This window comes from Sesamum indicum, linkage group LG15 (assembly GCF_000512975.1).
Source record: "Sesamum indicum cultivar Zhongzhi No. 13 linkage group LG15, S_indicum_v1.0, whole genome shotgun sequence".
NCBI classification, from domain to species: Eukaryota; Viridiplantae; Streptophyta; class Magnoliopsida; order Lamiales; family Pedaliaceae; genus Sesamum; species Sesamum indicum.
Genome location: NC_026159.1, coordinates 7,134,833 through 7,149,440, shown reverse-complemented (window position 1 = coordinate 7,149,440; position 14,608 = coordinate 7,134,833). Strand labels below are relative to the sequence as shown.

The 14,608-nt window shown below is 33.1% G+C and overlaps 1 protein-coding gene across 6 annotated transcripts; it reads right to left on the bottom strand.

Moving 5' to 3' along the window:
* LOC105178143 lies at positions 302–9,630 on the bottom strand. Of its 6 annotated transcripts, none has more exons than XM_011101526.2 (3): positions 9,474–9,630; positions 7,067–7,881; positions 302–751 (listed from the first exon to the last, which is right to left on the bottom strand). In XM_011101526.2, the coding sequence occupies exons 2-3, from the start codon at positions 7,846–7,848 to the stop codon at positions 577–579; spliced, it is 957 nt and encodes a 318-aa protein (XP_011099828.1). In that variant the 5' UTR covers positions 7,849–7,881; positions 9,474–9,630; the 3' UTR covers positions 302–576. The 6 variants fall into 6 exon arrangements, with proteins under 6 accessions (XP_011099828.1, XP_011099827.1, XP_011099823.1 ...); XM_011101525.2 differs by having other exon boundaries at positions 7,067–7,919; positions 9,474–9,629; XM_011101521.2 differs by having other exon boundaries at positions 7,067–7,919; positions 9,397–9,627.

The window sequence follows — 14,608 nt, the reverse complement described above, 5'->3', positions numbered from 1 at the left end:
CATATTAAACATATCAAATGAGTAAGTTATCAGGATTTTGCTTACACCTTAATTTTGTTATATTTTCTATGATATTATGGCTTCTAATACAGTTGAGATTCAGCATACGACATTGAACTTTTTCAGCCAGAATTGAACTGTATAAAACAATCATGCAAAAGTTAACTTATGATAATGTACATTTCCGCAGATACAAGGAGCAGGACATCAGAGACATCATTTGCCAGGAATGATATTATTACTTTTCGGAAAGAACATCTCCTTTGCGTTTACGATAATGAAGGGCAAGAAAACAGAAAACTTCTGTAAAAGATGTAAGCAAGCAAAAGAAACGACAAGCCAACGGTCACTTCAATGTATTGAGACAATATTATGACAATCACACATTGCACTGAACAAATTGGAAAACAGTCCTAACAGTACAAGCTTTGAGTCCTATCAAACTGAACACTTCTCAATGAGGAAGTACAACGAAATAGCAAACATTCTTGTTTGAAAATAAAGAGGCAATCCGAATTCATCTGACACAGTCGCGTCAGAAAGGCAGCTCTCTCAGGGGGAGTTAAGAATGCTAAACTAAATACTGGAAGCATTCAGTGCCATAACCTTACACTGCTCGTTCATCGCCACAAGTTGGGCTTCTTTCTTGTCCAGTAGAGCACTCAGCCTCACATTCTCTTCCATGAGTTTCTGGACCTCAGCCTCCTTTTGCATCTTCTCGTTTTCCAACTGTGATGTTTTTGCTACGAGCCTGGTTGTTTCCAAGACAACAGCATAAAGTAAATTTCCTAGACAGGAAACTTGTATTCTATCCAGACACAGTCAACAGTACTTCTAAACAAACAAGAACAGAAAATTCTCAAGGGACAGACTGCTTATTGCAGTGGCCAATTGATTTATCAGAATTTAAGGTGAAGAAAATAGAAAGACAAGGACCAGGAAAAAAATATTTAATTAGCCCTTAAGGGTCTAAACCTTGATTGTTATATTTAAGGACAGCATTTAGTTTATAGGTGATAAGTGTTGCAATTATCCCGAATACCTCAACAATAAAACAATCCTACAAACTATAAGTACCTTCACAATCTGACATTAGAATATCAAGATATGCTAATTCACAGAATGCTGCAAATATCATTTATGTACTGCACCTAAGTAACACATTCTCCACTTTACGATATGTGACTACCACCTAAAGGCAGAACCACGAGACGGGGACCATAAAAACTGATCTTATCTTGAATTAGAGGCAAGTTGATTATAACATCGCAAGCACTAAGTGCTTTACAAATAATTAAGCTAACTAACCAAACATGTATAATCAAGCATTAAAGGTATACATAGCATCCTCTTATCTTCCTTTTGGTAATAATTATGCAATCAAAGAATTCATCACCAAGGCCAAATAGGGTAAGTGTTAGCAGTTGGCTTCTAAGAATGCACCGGAGAACGTCTGTCAGACTCCATAACCTATTCCTAATCCCTGTTAATCACATTTTTAAGTATTATGCATGTTATTCAATATCCTTGCTCCATGATAATCATATGAATGTTTTAAAACTTAACTCTTCATTCACTACCTGCAAAGGTTTCAGAACCACTTGGAAAGACAACAAATGAGCGAGTAAATGTATAGTAATTATATCCACAAAATATTTTGATCTCAGTCACGTGAAGACAAAGTACACACTTTGGGAATCGGTAATCTAAATTAGAGAGCATGGTACAGGGAAGAGAAGCGGGAAACAGGTGGATGTACGAGCAGTAGAGCAGTTGTCTATGGAACTTTTCAGATTGAATGTTATGGTAGTCCATAAACCCAAAGACCGATTTCCTTTATAGGACCAAATGTGCATGTGAAGGTAATAAACAAGCTGGTTGAGAGCACAACTAAATTTTCCATATGAAAGTTCCCATAAGCTTATAAACCTACAACATAAATGTGCATGGTTAACTCAGATTCTGTGAAAATCATGAATAGGGGTCTAAACAGTTTTCTCTGTCTAGCTTATTTCATAAAACGATGAAGATTTCTGCAATAGTTAAAATATGAAAGGCTTTTAGCCCTGATATGGTTCGAATCACATAATATCCATCTGCATTAGTTCAAAATCAGCATGAAAGAAGTCAACCAAAGTACCAGCTAGAGAGAATACAGATAATGCCAGGGAATATAGTTCTTCTCCATGTGGTGAACAAAATGACAAGGCATTCTGCCTGTCCCAAGCTTACTAACAACAACCTTGCAGCACGAACACCCATTCTCTTCATCTCCCACGTTAGTTATAAAATTTATAATGGGAATCTCATGCAAAATTCATGATTTTTTGAGTTATCTCTTCCTTAATTATACATTGTGGTTCATTTATATAAATTAAATCCATGCTTTTACATTGACAAGCTTGTTGAACATTAATCCGAAGAGACCTTCATTTGCCTTGGTTAGGAAAAGAATATTTCTTAAACATAAATTCCTACTGCATTTTAAAAACCTATTTTCACTTTTCAGTCTTTTCTTTTCTTTTCTTTACAATAAGTGGGGAGATGTTCAAGAAAAACTTCTGAAGTTTCTATAAGCTAAGGCACGCCTTGGAGTGCCTCCTCTTTTATATGGAACAATATTTTTGTTGTCTTTATTTACATTATTTTATAGCTGTTATTTTCATGATATAAAACCAGTATTGCATCTAAAGCATGCAGATAAATCTAGATTCTTAAGATGATATTTTGCGTCACCATAGTGGGAAACCATACAGATATTCTGATATGGGACAAAGCGCTTCAACAAAAACTGTGCGAAATTAAAATAAAGCCAAACTATAATTAAGCCATCAAATTAGAGAAATAAAATCAATAATTCAATGCAATCAGCAACTGGAGGTGTTCTACGTAGTTGAGACCGGATTTACACAAAGCAAAAAATACGGGAACTAAATTAATGTGAGGAATCCTAAGCAGATAGCAAATAAACCAAATTCTCTTTACTAAAAAGAAAAAACTAAAATTTCCAAGTCTTGAACCAAGGGTAGATCAAAATCACTTTGACCTGTTCGTATTTGCTTATTTGTGTGTTCCAGATGCTGGCCTAAGATCCAAAATCCAGACGCTTGTTTGGTGATTGAACTGAAGTTTAAACACCAAATCTCCAGCTTTGATAACTCAGTATTTTACTACAATGATCTTTTGATATTTTCATTCATACATCACATTCTTACTAACTGGATGAAAAATAGAGGATCTTATACTAGGAAGAAACATGCTTCCATCTCAAAAACATAAGCTTATGTTCTATGTAAAAGAAATCTAGTCAATAGATACTTATTTATGTATATCATCACATAGAAGAGTGTCCAATAAACTGCATCTGCGCCTCATGAAGTCACATAAAGCAAAAGAGCTGTCATCTACAGGCAGCGGCTAGTTTCTAAAGGTTATTGGCCTTGCTTTCTAATATTAAAGACTACATTACCCTAAATATCAGCACATCTCATTGTTGATTCAAATCCAACATTAAGGTCTAGTGGCCTAGAATCAAATTGATAACAATTTCCGACATGTTCCTTTGATGTGGACCTGGAGGGAATAAAGAATGGAATCCTAAAATGGCGGCGGATTAAAATAATCTAATGATTAGCTAAAGACTTCAGAAGACAGAAGAATCTTATAAAATCTACTATTCTCAATAACGTGCAATATAAATATTAAATATCCCCTAAAGGAATCAAACATATAGTTTCATTACAGAACCCCAAAAGACTTGAATGCTTTTATAGTTTTTTTTATATGAAATGTCCCCTAAAAATCAAAGCAGTAAGTTTAAATATACTCTCAGGCCCCAGCTTTCCTAGTCGTGCAAGGAATCTTTTCCTTAATCCAAAGTAAATACAAATACTACTTAAAACAATTTCAATCGATTTGTTATACCAACTAAATAAAATCATCCACCTAGACTGTTGGAAGGATTCTGCAACTGCTATAGTAATCTAAAAGTGTTCATGGTCTCCCAACAATTAACATGGATCATTTCTTCTAAGGATTAATCCATCTCCAAGTGCTTGTCCAAAAATAACCCATTATGTTTCTTACTCTTGATCCCTCTATTGTCTTAGTTATATAGTATCAGATTCCAGTAAAGTATGTACAGATATTGCTTTCTTGAGTTGCCAGAGATTAGATAACTTATACTTTACATGACATACAACAATTGGCGTATTCATTTCAGGTTATAGAATAGGATTTCTGCATTCTCAATTTTATTGGACTAAGTACTATCCTGATCATCACATTTTTTCCGCCAACTTCTTAGTTGAATTAAGCAAATATATCAATAGCTAGGACACAAGCAAGGAGTGGGGACATAGTGAGACACACAAGCACATGGAGAAAACACAAAGGTGAACCTCACTTATCAAAAATTAAAAAGCAAGATATATATGATGGAAAATGCAAACCAAAACTGTTGTGCCGAATCATATGAGAACATTCAAATTGAAACAAATTTATAGTAACTAGTACATTCAATTGCAAATTAACTAAAAGAGTATATGCTAATCCTTTGGTAGATTGATAACAAAACTGGGACAACCACCTTCGAGTCAGGTACAGCTTTGATCAAATCACATCAGAGGTAGAAAATAATGTTGCTAATAGAATAAGTTAACTTTGAGATTTGGTTGATTCATTGAGTCTTGGTACTGAGAAAGATTTTGTAATCCTACTGTGCAATATTCATACCTAAGCCTAGGCTTCCATCTAGTCATAAAATACATACTATATAATGTTACAAATAGCATAAATCAACTTTGAGATTTTGTTAATTTATTTCCTTGATACTGAGAAAGATTTTGTCATCCTGCTTTATAATTCAATACCTTTAAGCTTTATAATTCAATACGTGACAGAGGCTTCCTACTATTCATGAAAATACATGATTGATTAAATATGTATAAGATGTGTAAAAGTGCAAAAGGAGAAGAAAATGCGGTATCAACAAAAGCGCCACATACAACAATGGAGATATCCCAATAGGAAAGTAAAATTTTCCAGCACTTCATGCAATTCATTCACAATAAACAATAACATTGACGTTCAGCATCATACACAAATTAAACTTATTCCAGGTACAACATAGACATGGATCCTCTTTAATCATAGGGGACACGTAAGTTAAAGTTGCCCTGAGTTAGACTTAAATACGATATCTCTTCCTGGAAAGAGCAGGTAGGGACCTTGAGGCTGTTAACAAAAGACTCAATAAATTACATTAAAGATGTCTTTGGTATAAATTTTCGGTTCCAAGTGGAATAAGTGCTTTTGTTTTTGTATGGATTTTCATGTAAAATTGAAAGTTGAAGGTGTTCGGATTAGTTCATGATATTGTAATCTTTTTATTACTAATGGTGTCAAATCAATGTAACTTTTACTTGAATGAGAATTGACATATATATTTTGTATTGATACAGGGTTGTTAGTGATATTTTACCAATGCTTTATTAAAAGTATATAATTATTTTCTGAAGATGGCACTGGGCTTGCAACTCGTACGCCTTGCGCCATGGCGAGCGCTTTTTTGTGCCTTTAATAACTATGAGTGTAACTGGTGGGAAATCAACAACAATTTAAGAACCTTCTATCCTATTCCACAAAGCATTTAAGCATGAGGCAGATGCATCTCTTCTTCATTCTAAGAAGGCATCAAACAGTGGTACTGTTCCTCATGAAAGCTTTGTTTTTAGAGGTCCAGTGAAGAAGTTAACTGTTCATGTGGATATCATTCTCTGTGACAATTATGTCAATGTCTTTAATGTTGAGCATCTCAAGGTACCACTAGATCCACATCCTAAGACATGCAGATGTGTTGGAAAGATGGTCTTTCAATCGATTACCTCAATTTGGTGTCCTTTTTATTGTCCCACCAATAGTGTTTCAACATGATTCATGCAGCATCAATATATTTCACATATACTTACGAGCCAAAATTAACTACCTTCTCTCATGTGAATCATGATGGTTTTAAACCATTTCACATGTGTTACCAAAGGAAGCAAGTGTTTGAAGCATATGTCCATCACTTATATGGTAAAGTATGAAGTTGCAAGTGTAAACAATGCAACAGTACTAAGAGAATAGTTTCCAATCTAAACATAAAGTCTATCTCAGTTGCACAATGGACAACTTAAGGCAATAGGTGACAAGAAGAACTCAAGACTCCATAATTCAGCAGCTATGGTGGTTAACAGTGGCACCTCCCTTTTTTGAAGTAAAGTGGTTTTTACCTAAGTGAGGGTTTGGCAATGACCAATACTTCTTTATTTAGGCTTTAGAAAGTTCATAAGTGGAGGGAAAAAGCCTGACCTCCATGTTATATCCATAGTATTCAGAAGGTGCCTTGTCATCAAGCAAGATGGATATAAGTGGTCAATGAAAAGCTACATGTTTCGAGACAAGTTGCTCCGGTTGTCATAAGGTACTGAATACATAATTGTAATTTTCCTTCTCCCAAGTTCTTCCTTGTAGTATCTGCCATCATGTATATATAAGGTGATATATAAAGAAGAAAGCAGAAGATCTTTTGGTGGAAGATGTTGCCATTGGGATATGGAAGGTTGCTATACAGAAGCTGTCAACAACAAGAAGTTAGGAAAGTGGAACTGGGTTATTCAAAAGAATCATTCTTAATGTGATTCTTGTAATTAGAATAAAGAAACAATCACTCTTTCTTGTGAACACAAAGACTTAACTTGAAACATTTCTAGGGTTGACTGCATTGCAAAGTACTCAGCAGGGTTCCATCTTAGGCTCATCTTTCAGCATAAGTGAGTACTAAATGTATGTCTATTCTTCTACTAATGGATGGGGAAGCAAATGAAAAGTAAAATAAAATACTACAAGCACAAATATGAAAGCAATACGAAAAAAAGAACTGAAGGCAGTGCAATATAAATGGGAAAAGTTGAATAGTTAGTAATCGCCGTGATCAATGAATAAAAGGCAAGCACTAATAAAAAAAAAAAATCACCAACTATTCCAAAAACTAAAAGAAATTATGGAAGTTAGAGATACTGACCGTTCAAAGTGCTTTTCAATTGTCTGAAATTGCTTTTCTGATGAAAGAAGTGTTTCCCTTACACTAATCAGAGTGCTGACATAAGATTTCAGGGATTCAAAGTCTTGCTTAACACGGCAAAGCTCCTGCTCATTCTCGGCAGCTCTTTGCCTCTGTCTAGAGGTTTCTTCGACCAAATCTTCAACTCTCTGTCTCATCTCATTCAAAATACTATTTGTACCCATAGCAAACTGTTCCATCTCTTCTAGTTTTATAGACATGCTCTCAATTTGAACTGCCTTCTTTTTAATTTCTTCCTGCCCTACCGTCACCTTCTGCTTCTCAATAGCCGTTTCAGATTCTGCCATGATAACTCTCTTTACAAGACTTTCCATTACATCTGTAACCATTTGTACACTTTTGAGTAATTCGCTAGTATAGATTCCATCTTGTTCATCAAGAGAACCTTCCTCACTACTAAGTGCTGTCCATGTTTCCTCATCAGCACTGTCAAAGGAAGAAATGTCTACATTCCTAGACCATCCAGACAATGGTATACCATTTTTATCGACAAGGCCCACACCATCCAATTGTTTGATACCACAAGACGTATGAGCCAAATGAGGAACTGCCATGATTCTGGCTTTGGATTTTAAGTATGTCAATAATGTCGCAGAAGTTTTGACTCTACGCCAGAGAACATTTAGTTCCTTCTTTGCATCTGCCTCTGACCCTTGTATGCAAGCCTTTACCTCCGTAAGCTTCTGTTGCAAGGCATCCACTTGGGACTGGCTCCTCTCCATCTCCTGATTCCAGTTAGTCTGTGTTTGGTTTAACTGTGATTTCAAAGCTGGAAAATCAATATCTTCCTCAGCTGCCATTACCTTCCAGGTAAATGTGTAAGAAATGACAAACCACAAAGATCAATGAAAGGTTAATCATCACATTCAATGAAATGATAAGAAGTTTTCAATCCAAAGCAACAACCTTGTTTAGAGAAAAAGAACAAAAATTGAGTATAATTCTTTTGTGGCTCTAATGTAGCAAGGTGAATAAGGTTTCACACAATTCATAGAACTATGTCTAGCCATTGGCAAACTTCATAGCTTATAACATGTTAATACATGAGAAGTGGCTTAACATTGAAATGAAGCAGATTTCCACGTAAGACTACAACAGGACCATGCTGCATATAATTATGACAGACCAGATACTTGAATAGAAAGTGTTTCCCAGTCAAAGAAAAGACATAAAAGAGCTTGCTCCAAGGCACAAACTACTATCTGCTTTTCACTTCAAGGTCAAGATGAACATGGGACGAGCCAAATTCATGATTGGTCCTGCTCAAGAGTAAAGCTGTCTCATGTTAAGAAAGTCTAACCAAGGACATCAAGAAAATGTTTCTCTGCATGGATCCCCACGTGCACAAAAAGAGAATCGTCTTTTCATTTCAAGGTCACGGTGAATTCAAGAGATGAGGTGATACGAGCATAATATCATTATTGGTCCGGTCCAGCAGTACAGCTGCAGACCATGTTATAAAAGTTTACTGCATGTCACCAAATCAATGTCTCTCCGAGTGACCATGCAACATGGAATATCTCAAAGAGCCAATTCAAATTTAAATGTGGTTTTTGAATACTTAGATCTGCATCACAAGAAACTCGGATGCCAAATGTTAAACACCATGTATGGGTTGGTAGAAATATAGACAAGTTTTTCATGCTTGGTCACAGATATATACGACAAAATTTTAGATGAAAAAAATGCCTTTTCCTCCTTGAAAACGAAAAGGAAATTTTTTGTACGCCATTAGTAAATGAGACAGGAGGACTTGCCCCGGCTCTGTGAACGCAAGGAAGAAAAGCAGGAAAACTTTTCTGCCAATATGCTGATGCAACCAGAAGAAAGAGATTTACACTAGCTTGACAACTAGATATGATATTTTGCCCAAGCAATTTTAGCTGCGCCTTCAAATTTTAAATGACTTTATAAGATCAAAAAGCACATGAAAAACGTACACATTGCAGGCCCAATAAAAAATAGAACAATATCTTGGAAGCTTATCTAAAACCCAAATCAATTTACCAATTCTGCTAATCAACGGACGTAAAAAAGTTAGTCAAAAAATCAGAATTATCATGTATTAATCTCACTTTCCAGTATCTCAATTCTTAAAAGTGACAAACCTACCAAGAAAATCCAAACACTCCGAGAAGTTCCCAACAACATAAAGTTACGTTAACAGTAAGATCCAACAAAATTCTACATTTCCACACATTGACAAGAAACATATTCATTCCACACGGATTCAACCAATTAAAATAAAAAGAAACGTTTCCATATCATACTCAGAGGTTCCCAAATTTCCATTGGTTCTTGCCTCGAAATCCGTGACAAGCTACAAAATAGAGATGATGTTAGATACCTTGTCAATATCTGGAAATTTTTGGGAGCTTCTGACGGGAGAAAATGAAGACGAAGAGGGTCCAACAGGGATTGTCAGAAAACAGGCCTCTAATTGAAGGATTATTAACAAATATATGATGAAAAAAGAGAAAGAAAGGGAAGGCGACCAAAGGTAGTATTTTACTCCGCCTTTTGCTATCGGCCCCTTCACCTTTTACCAAATTACAATTAGCACCTCTTAAACGATTGAAACTACAGACTTTTGTTCTTAGAGGCCACGTTTGGCTCGAATGACGGGATTATGGATGGTGGAATTAAAATTCTAGAATTGATAGATAACAAATTATTAATAGCCCTTTAATAATTTATGTGGTGCTTTTTCATAAATCCATTCAAATTACTGATATTCTGTTAGATTACGTTATGTTATGTCTAGTTTATACGAATAATAAAACAACAAATTATATAAGAAAACTAGAAAATATTTTCATAATGTTTGGATTTGTTTTCTAAGTATTTTGTTGTATTTTATGGAGATAGAGAGAGAAAAACAAAGAATAAGTGTGTGTTATAGATAGTATGTATGTTTGGATTTGTTTTTGAATATAATTTAAAATAAGTATTGTATGTTTAATATTGTATTTTGAAAAATAAAAATTACTATTTATTGTCAAATCATAGTCAAATCATGTCTTTTTATATATATTTATATATATTTAGGTGTATATATATGTATAAATTTGTGCTAAAACAGTTTAAAACATCTAAATAAGGTGTTTTTGAATGGTGGCAAACATTGGGTATGTTTTGACTCGTCCCGAAAATAACTTAAAAATAAAAACAAACATAGTGTTTTGTTTTTATTTTATCCCACTTACGCTGCTGGCATTATTTATCTCATTACTCTAACCAAATCAATAATATTCTTTCTTTTATCGTAACAAAAGGTCATATTTCTTTTAACATGTATCTTTTAGGATTAATTATATTTAGACCTTTTTTAAAATACTAAATTATGCTTTTTTTAAAGAAATTTCAAAATTATACTTACACTCCCTCCACAATTATCATTTACACCTGACCCCATTTCGTTATATTTTGAACAAAAAATGCTGACATAAGTAAAAAATAAATAAATAAATTTTAAATTTTGCCTGTTGGGTGGAGAGCAAAAATACCTATTCGACTATTGCAGCGGAATATAGAGTACAAAACTCTTTAATAGACCAAAATAATTACATGAATTATAATGGTTACAAAAATCATTAGATATGAATAAATCAAACGAAAAGAATATTGTAGTATCAATTAGGTTCAGATTCAAACCAGATCCTTTGAACACACAAGAGGGCCGCACCCACACCCCAATTCACGATTGCACTACTACTCGAAGAACACCACAAAGGTTTTGTCCCTCGATCACACAGATCTCTCTTTCTTGGTCACCGAGACATTAATCACACAGATTTCACAAAGAAGGTTAAAAAATAGAAAACGACTGTTCGGGTTTTCTCTCTATTTTTGGGTCTCTTGGTGGAGGAGGAAGAGGCCTTTATATAGGGATGAAGATACGCTGGATAAGAACAACAATAGAGTCCTTCCTCAAGTAACTTTGTTGCCTAAAGAAGACTCCCATGGAAGTTGGAGACTTGAAAGGATAAGAGAGAAGAACAATGATGACTCTCCGGATCGGGTCGAACGGGTCGTGGACCGGATAGTGGGCCGTCCGAGCGAATCGGGTAAGTGGGTCTCTAAAAACTTGGGCCACAAAAATATAACATTGCCCCTCATTGAACATTCTCATTTATTTTTGTGCTGATAAATGAACAAATGTAATATATATATATATATATATATGAAGTGTGGTTGACAATATTACGTTTTTCTTTTATAAGTATAAAATTATTAAATTAAAATATTAAATGAGGGGTAAAATTAAAAATTTATGCAATTTATTTTGCTAACTTCAGTATTTTTTTTTAATCCTAACAAAAATTGGTAGAAAATTAATGAAGAATTATGTTCTTTAAATGTATATTGTTCTTCATTTGCTATGTTTAAAAAAGTTTTGGTGTGCTTCATGTTAGAATCCGATTCTTCCATTTTAATCGAGTGATTTATTATTCTTTAAATGCATTTTTTTTATGATATTTGACTGTGCCTTTTGGTTTTTTCCTTTGTTAAGTATTCTAATGGGACCTGAAACAAACCAATGATGATAATTGATTTGTTTTTTTTTTTTGGGTAAATTATAATTATATTTTGTGAAATTTGGTATAATTATAAATAGCTCTTGTAGTTTGAAATCACAAATACCCCTCAAATGAAAAATAATTGTGTAGCCCCTAAATGGTGAAGTGGACATTACTACTTTATCCTTACTGATTTTAAAAAATAAAATATAAAAAAATATTTGAAAAAATATATAAAAAATTAAGGATGGATAAAATAAATAATTTATAGAGAATATTAATCTATAAAATACTTCCTAAAGTTATAAAATACATATAATTATAATTTATAATTCACAATGACATTTTGACAGGTTCATTACATAAACGAAATGGGCTCATTGTTAGAAGACAGATGTTAAAATAAAGAGGATATTTAGAATTTGTCAAATAATAAAAAGATATTTAGTCCTATGTGTTGTCATCAAATGCGTTACAAATTTTCATCACTTGGACTGGACTTGCGTTGCTAATTTATATTAGGAACGGATTTTGCAAAAAAAAAAATATCTAGTGATAATTACAGATACATTCACAAAAATATTAATATTATTTACACAAATCATTCATTTTTTTGAAAAAAATACACATATACTCTATAAAATGCCGACATCATTACATAAATCACCCATGCTTTTGTGTTTGTGAGGGATGGTTTATGTAATTATCCAAAAAGGCATGAATAGTTTATGTAATGTAAACAGACCATAGGTGAAGGGATGTAAATATAACATACATTTATTTGGTAACTGACTCGTCCCTGATTTTAGCATCAAACTTTTTTTGTTATTGAGTTTGCTAGAAATTTTACGAACGAAAATATTTATTTATGATATCTTAGGAGATTTTTCTGTCAAGATCTGCTACAAAATTTTGCAACATCAAAATTCCTTTCAAATTATAGTAAGGAGCTATTTTATATATAATGTAAATTTTTTACATTACCTCATGCCAAATATTTGATGGATTTATCTCTTTAAATTAAATTATAAAGAGATTATATGAAAGGTGTTCAAGTACATTATAACTTTACCTCTTTCACACATATATAAATGGGTTTTTTGAAACTCATTCAAGACATAGATAACTGAGACTGAAGAATAAAATAAAGATTGGCAAAAGTAGAGATTAAAGAATAAAGTCAGAGAATAAGATCTCAAGGAATTCACTACGACGTTCCTCAAGTTTAAGAATATTCAAAGTGCTCAAGACAAAAATCAAGTCGTTCATCAAAGGCACAACAAATTAGTTCTCCGACTAGGAGTACAACAACCTTATGTATGAGGTGGTTGTATCTTGGTTCTGACTTATGTGATTGCGGTATTATATGGTTGCCAAAACCCCTACACTAGTGCAGTCAGAATATATATGGAGGTTGGTGCATCCAAGAAGGAATTCATCGCCCGTTGTGGGTTGATGACGATCTCTTATATCCTCTAAACTATGTTAATCTCTAAAAGTCTGTGGCAACAACTATTGGTCAAATAAAAAAATGGATTGCCATATTGATTATTGAGAAACACAGTCAAAAGTGGATACATATAGTTATCGAAGTTAAGCATGAGAATCGATTTACAATTCAGTGCCCTAGAGTAGGACTATTAAGCATTAAAAATCATCGATTGAAGTCTTGCATCCTAAGGAGTGGAGCTCACGTACCATTGACTTCAAGGAAGCCATTTTTTCAAGAGGGAGTGGTTGGTTATTTGTGGGTCCTTGCAAGGTGTGTGTATTTACATTTTCCTCCCCAACTCTCTCGTATCCTTCTAGTTTCAAAAAGTTGTATTTCTTTTATCATTTTCTTAAAAGCTTGAAATTCATTCTACTTCATGAAAATGTTATTCTAGTCCCACTCTCTTGAGTTTCTAGTAAGGTTCAAAGAGGCATAAGTTGGTGTGTTTGTGTGAACTTGCTAGAGGGAGTTTTACTTAGCTCCTGTGTGGACAAAATAAAAATATGTTGTTGGAGGATATCTTTCAAAGTTGAGATACTCTACTATTCTCAAATAGGTATCAATCATTTGATTTATATCAACTAGTTGGTGTGTAAGTGCACAAATGACCCGATTGACAAGGGATATAATCCCTTTTAATATTTTATTTATCGCTTTCGTCCCTCATTTACCATTTTGAGATTGTATGGATTCCTAAAAAAAATATTGAAAATAATAAAATATAATAAAATTGATTACTAAATAAGAAGAATAATTATAGAATGGCCAGAATAAAGATAAAATTTATTTGGTTAATATCTATACAATTATTTTTTAAGTTTATTTATTAATTTTCATTTTAAAATCTAGGGATAAAAATGATTATTATTTGAAAAAATAATATAAAATAAATATAAACATCAATTGGATACCAAAATATTTTTTCATGATAAAATTTGGATATCAATTAGATTATTTGTAACTACTCAACTATTAAAATGACATTAATAACAAAATTTGGATACCAAAATAAATTTTACCTATATAAATCGAGTTCTAACTGAGTTATTTTTTATTCAAATCCATACTATTATTATTTTTTCTATCGTATTAAATTTTGAATATCCAAATTTATCATTTATTTCATTTATTTATTTCAAAAATATTGGTTAGATTAATAATTTATTTTTTTAATAATCTCGTAATTGTATATAACTACCCACTGCTCCATATTTATCTCTCATACTTTTTACATTTATTATAATTCATAATTTTCACAAATTTCTTTCTTTTTTTTTTTAATCATTTTAGACCAAAAGTTTTTTTATATATTCGCGAAAACGGCTTATAATAATAAATAATATAGATGAAGACGAACGTGATAGTAAACTGAATTCCAGGGTCATCAGTGTAATTTAAGTAGGTCTTAGTCCCCACTTGGCCGTGTTCGAGTAGGGCCCACGCAGAGCCCTGGCAAATTCCCAGTTCAGT

Coding starts and splice junctions, on each gene's coding strand:
- LOC105178143 (XM_011101521.2), bottom strand. CDS start 9,418: ATGGAAATTTGGGAACCTCTGA. Junction 7,920..9,396: donor GGAAATTTGGGAACCTCTGA/GTATGATATGGA, acceptor AGGTAATGGCAG/CTGAGGAAGATATTGATTTT. Junction 752..7,066: donor ATTGAAAAGCACTTTGAACG/GTCAGTATCTCT, acceptor GGAAACAACCAG/GCTCGTAGCAAAAACATCAC.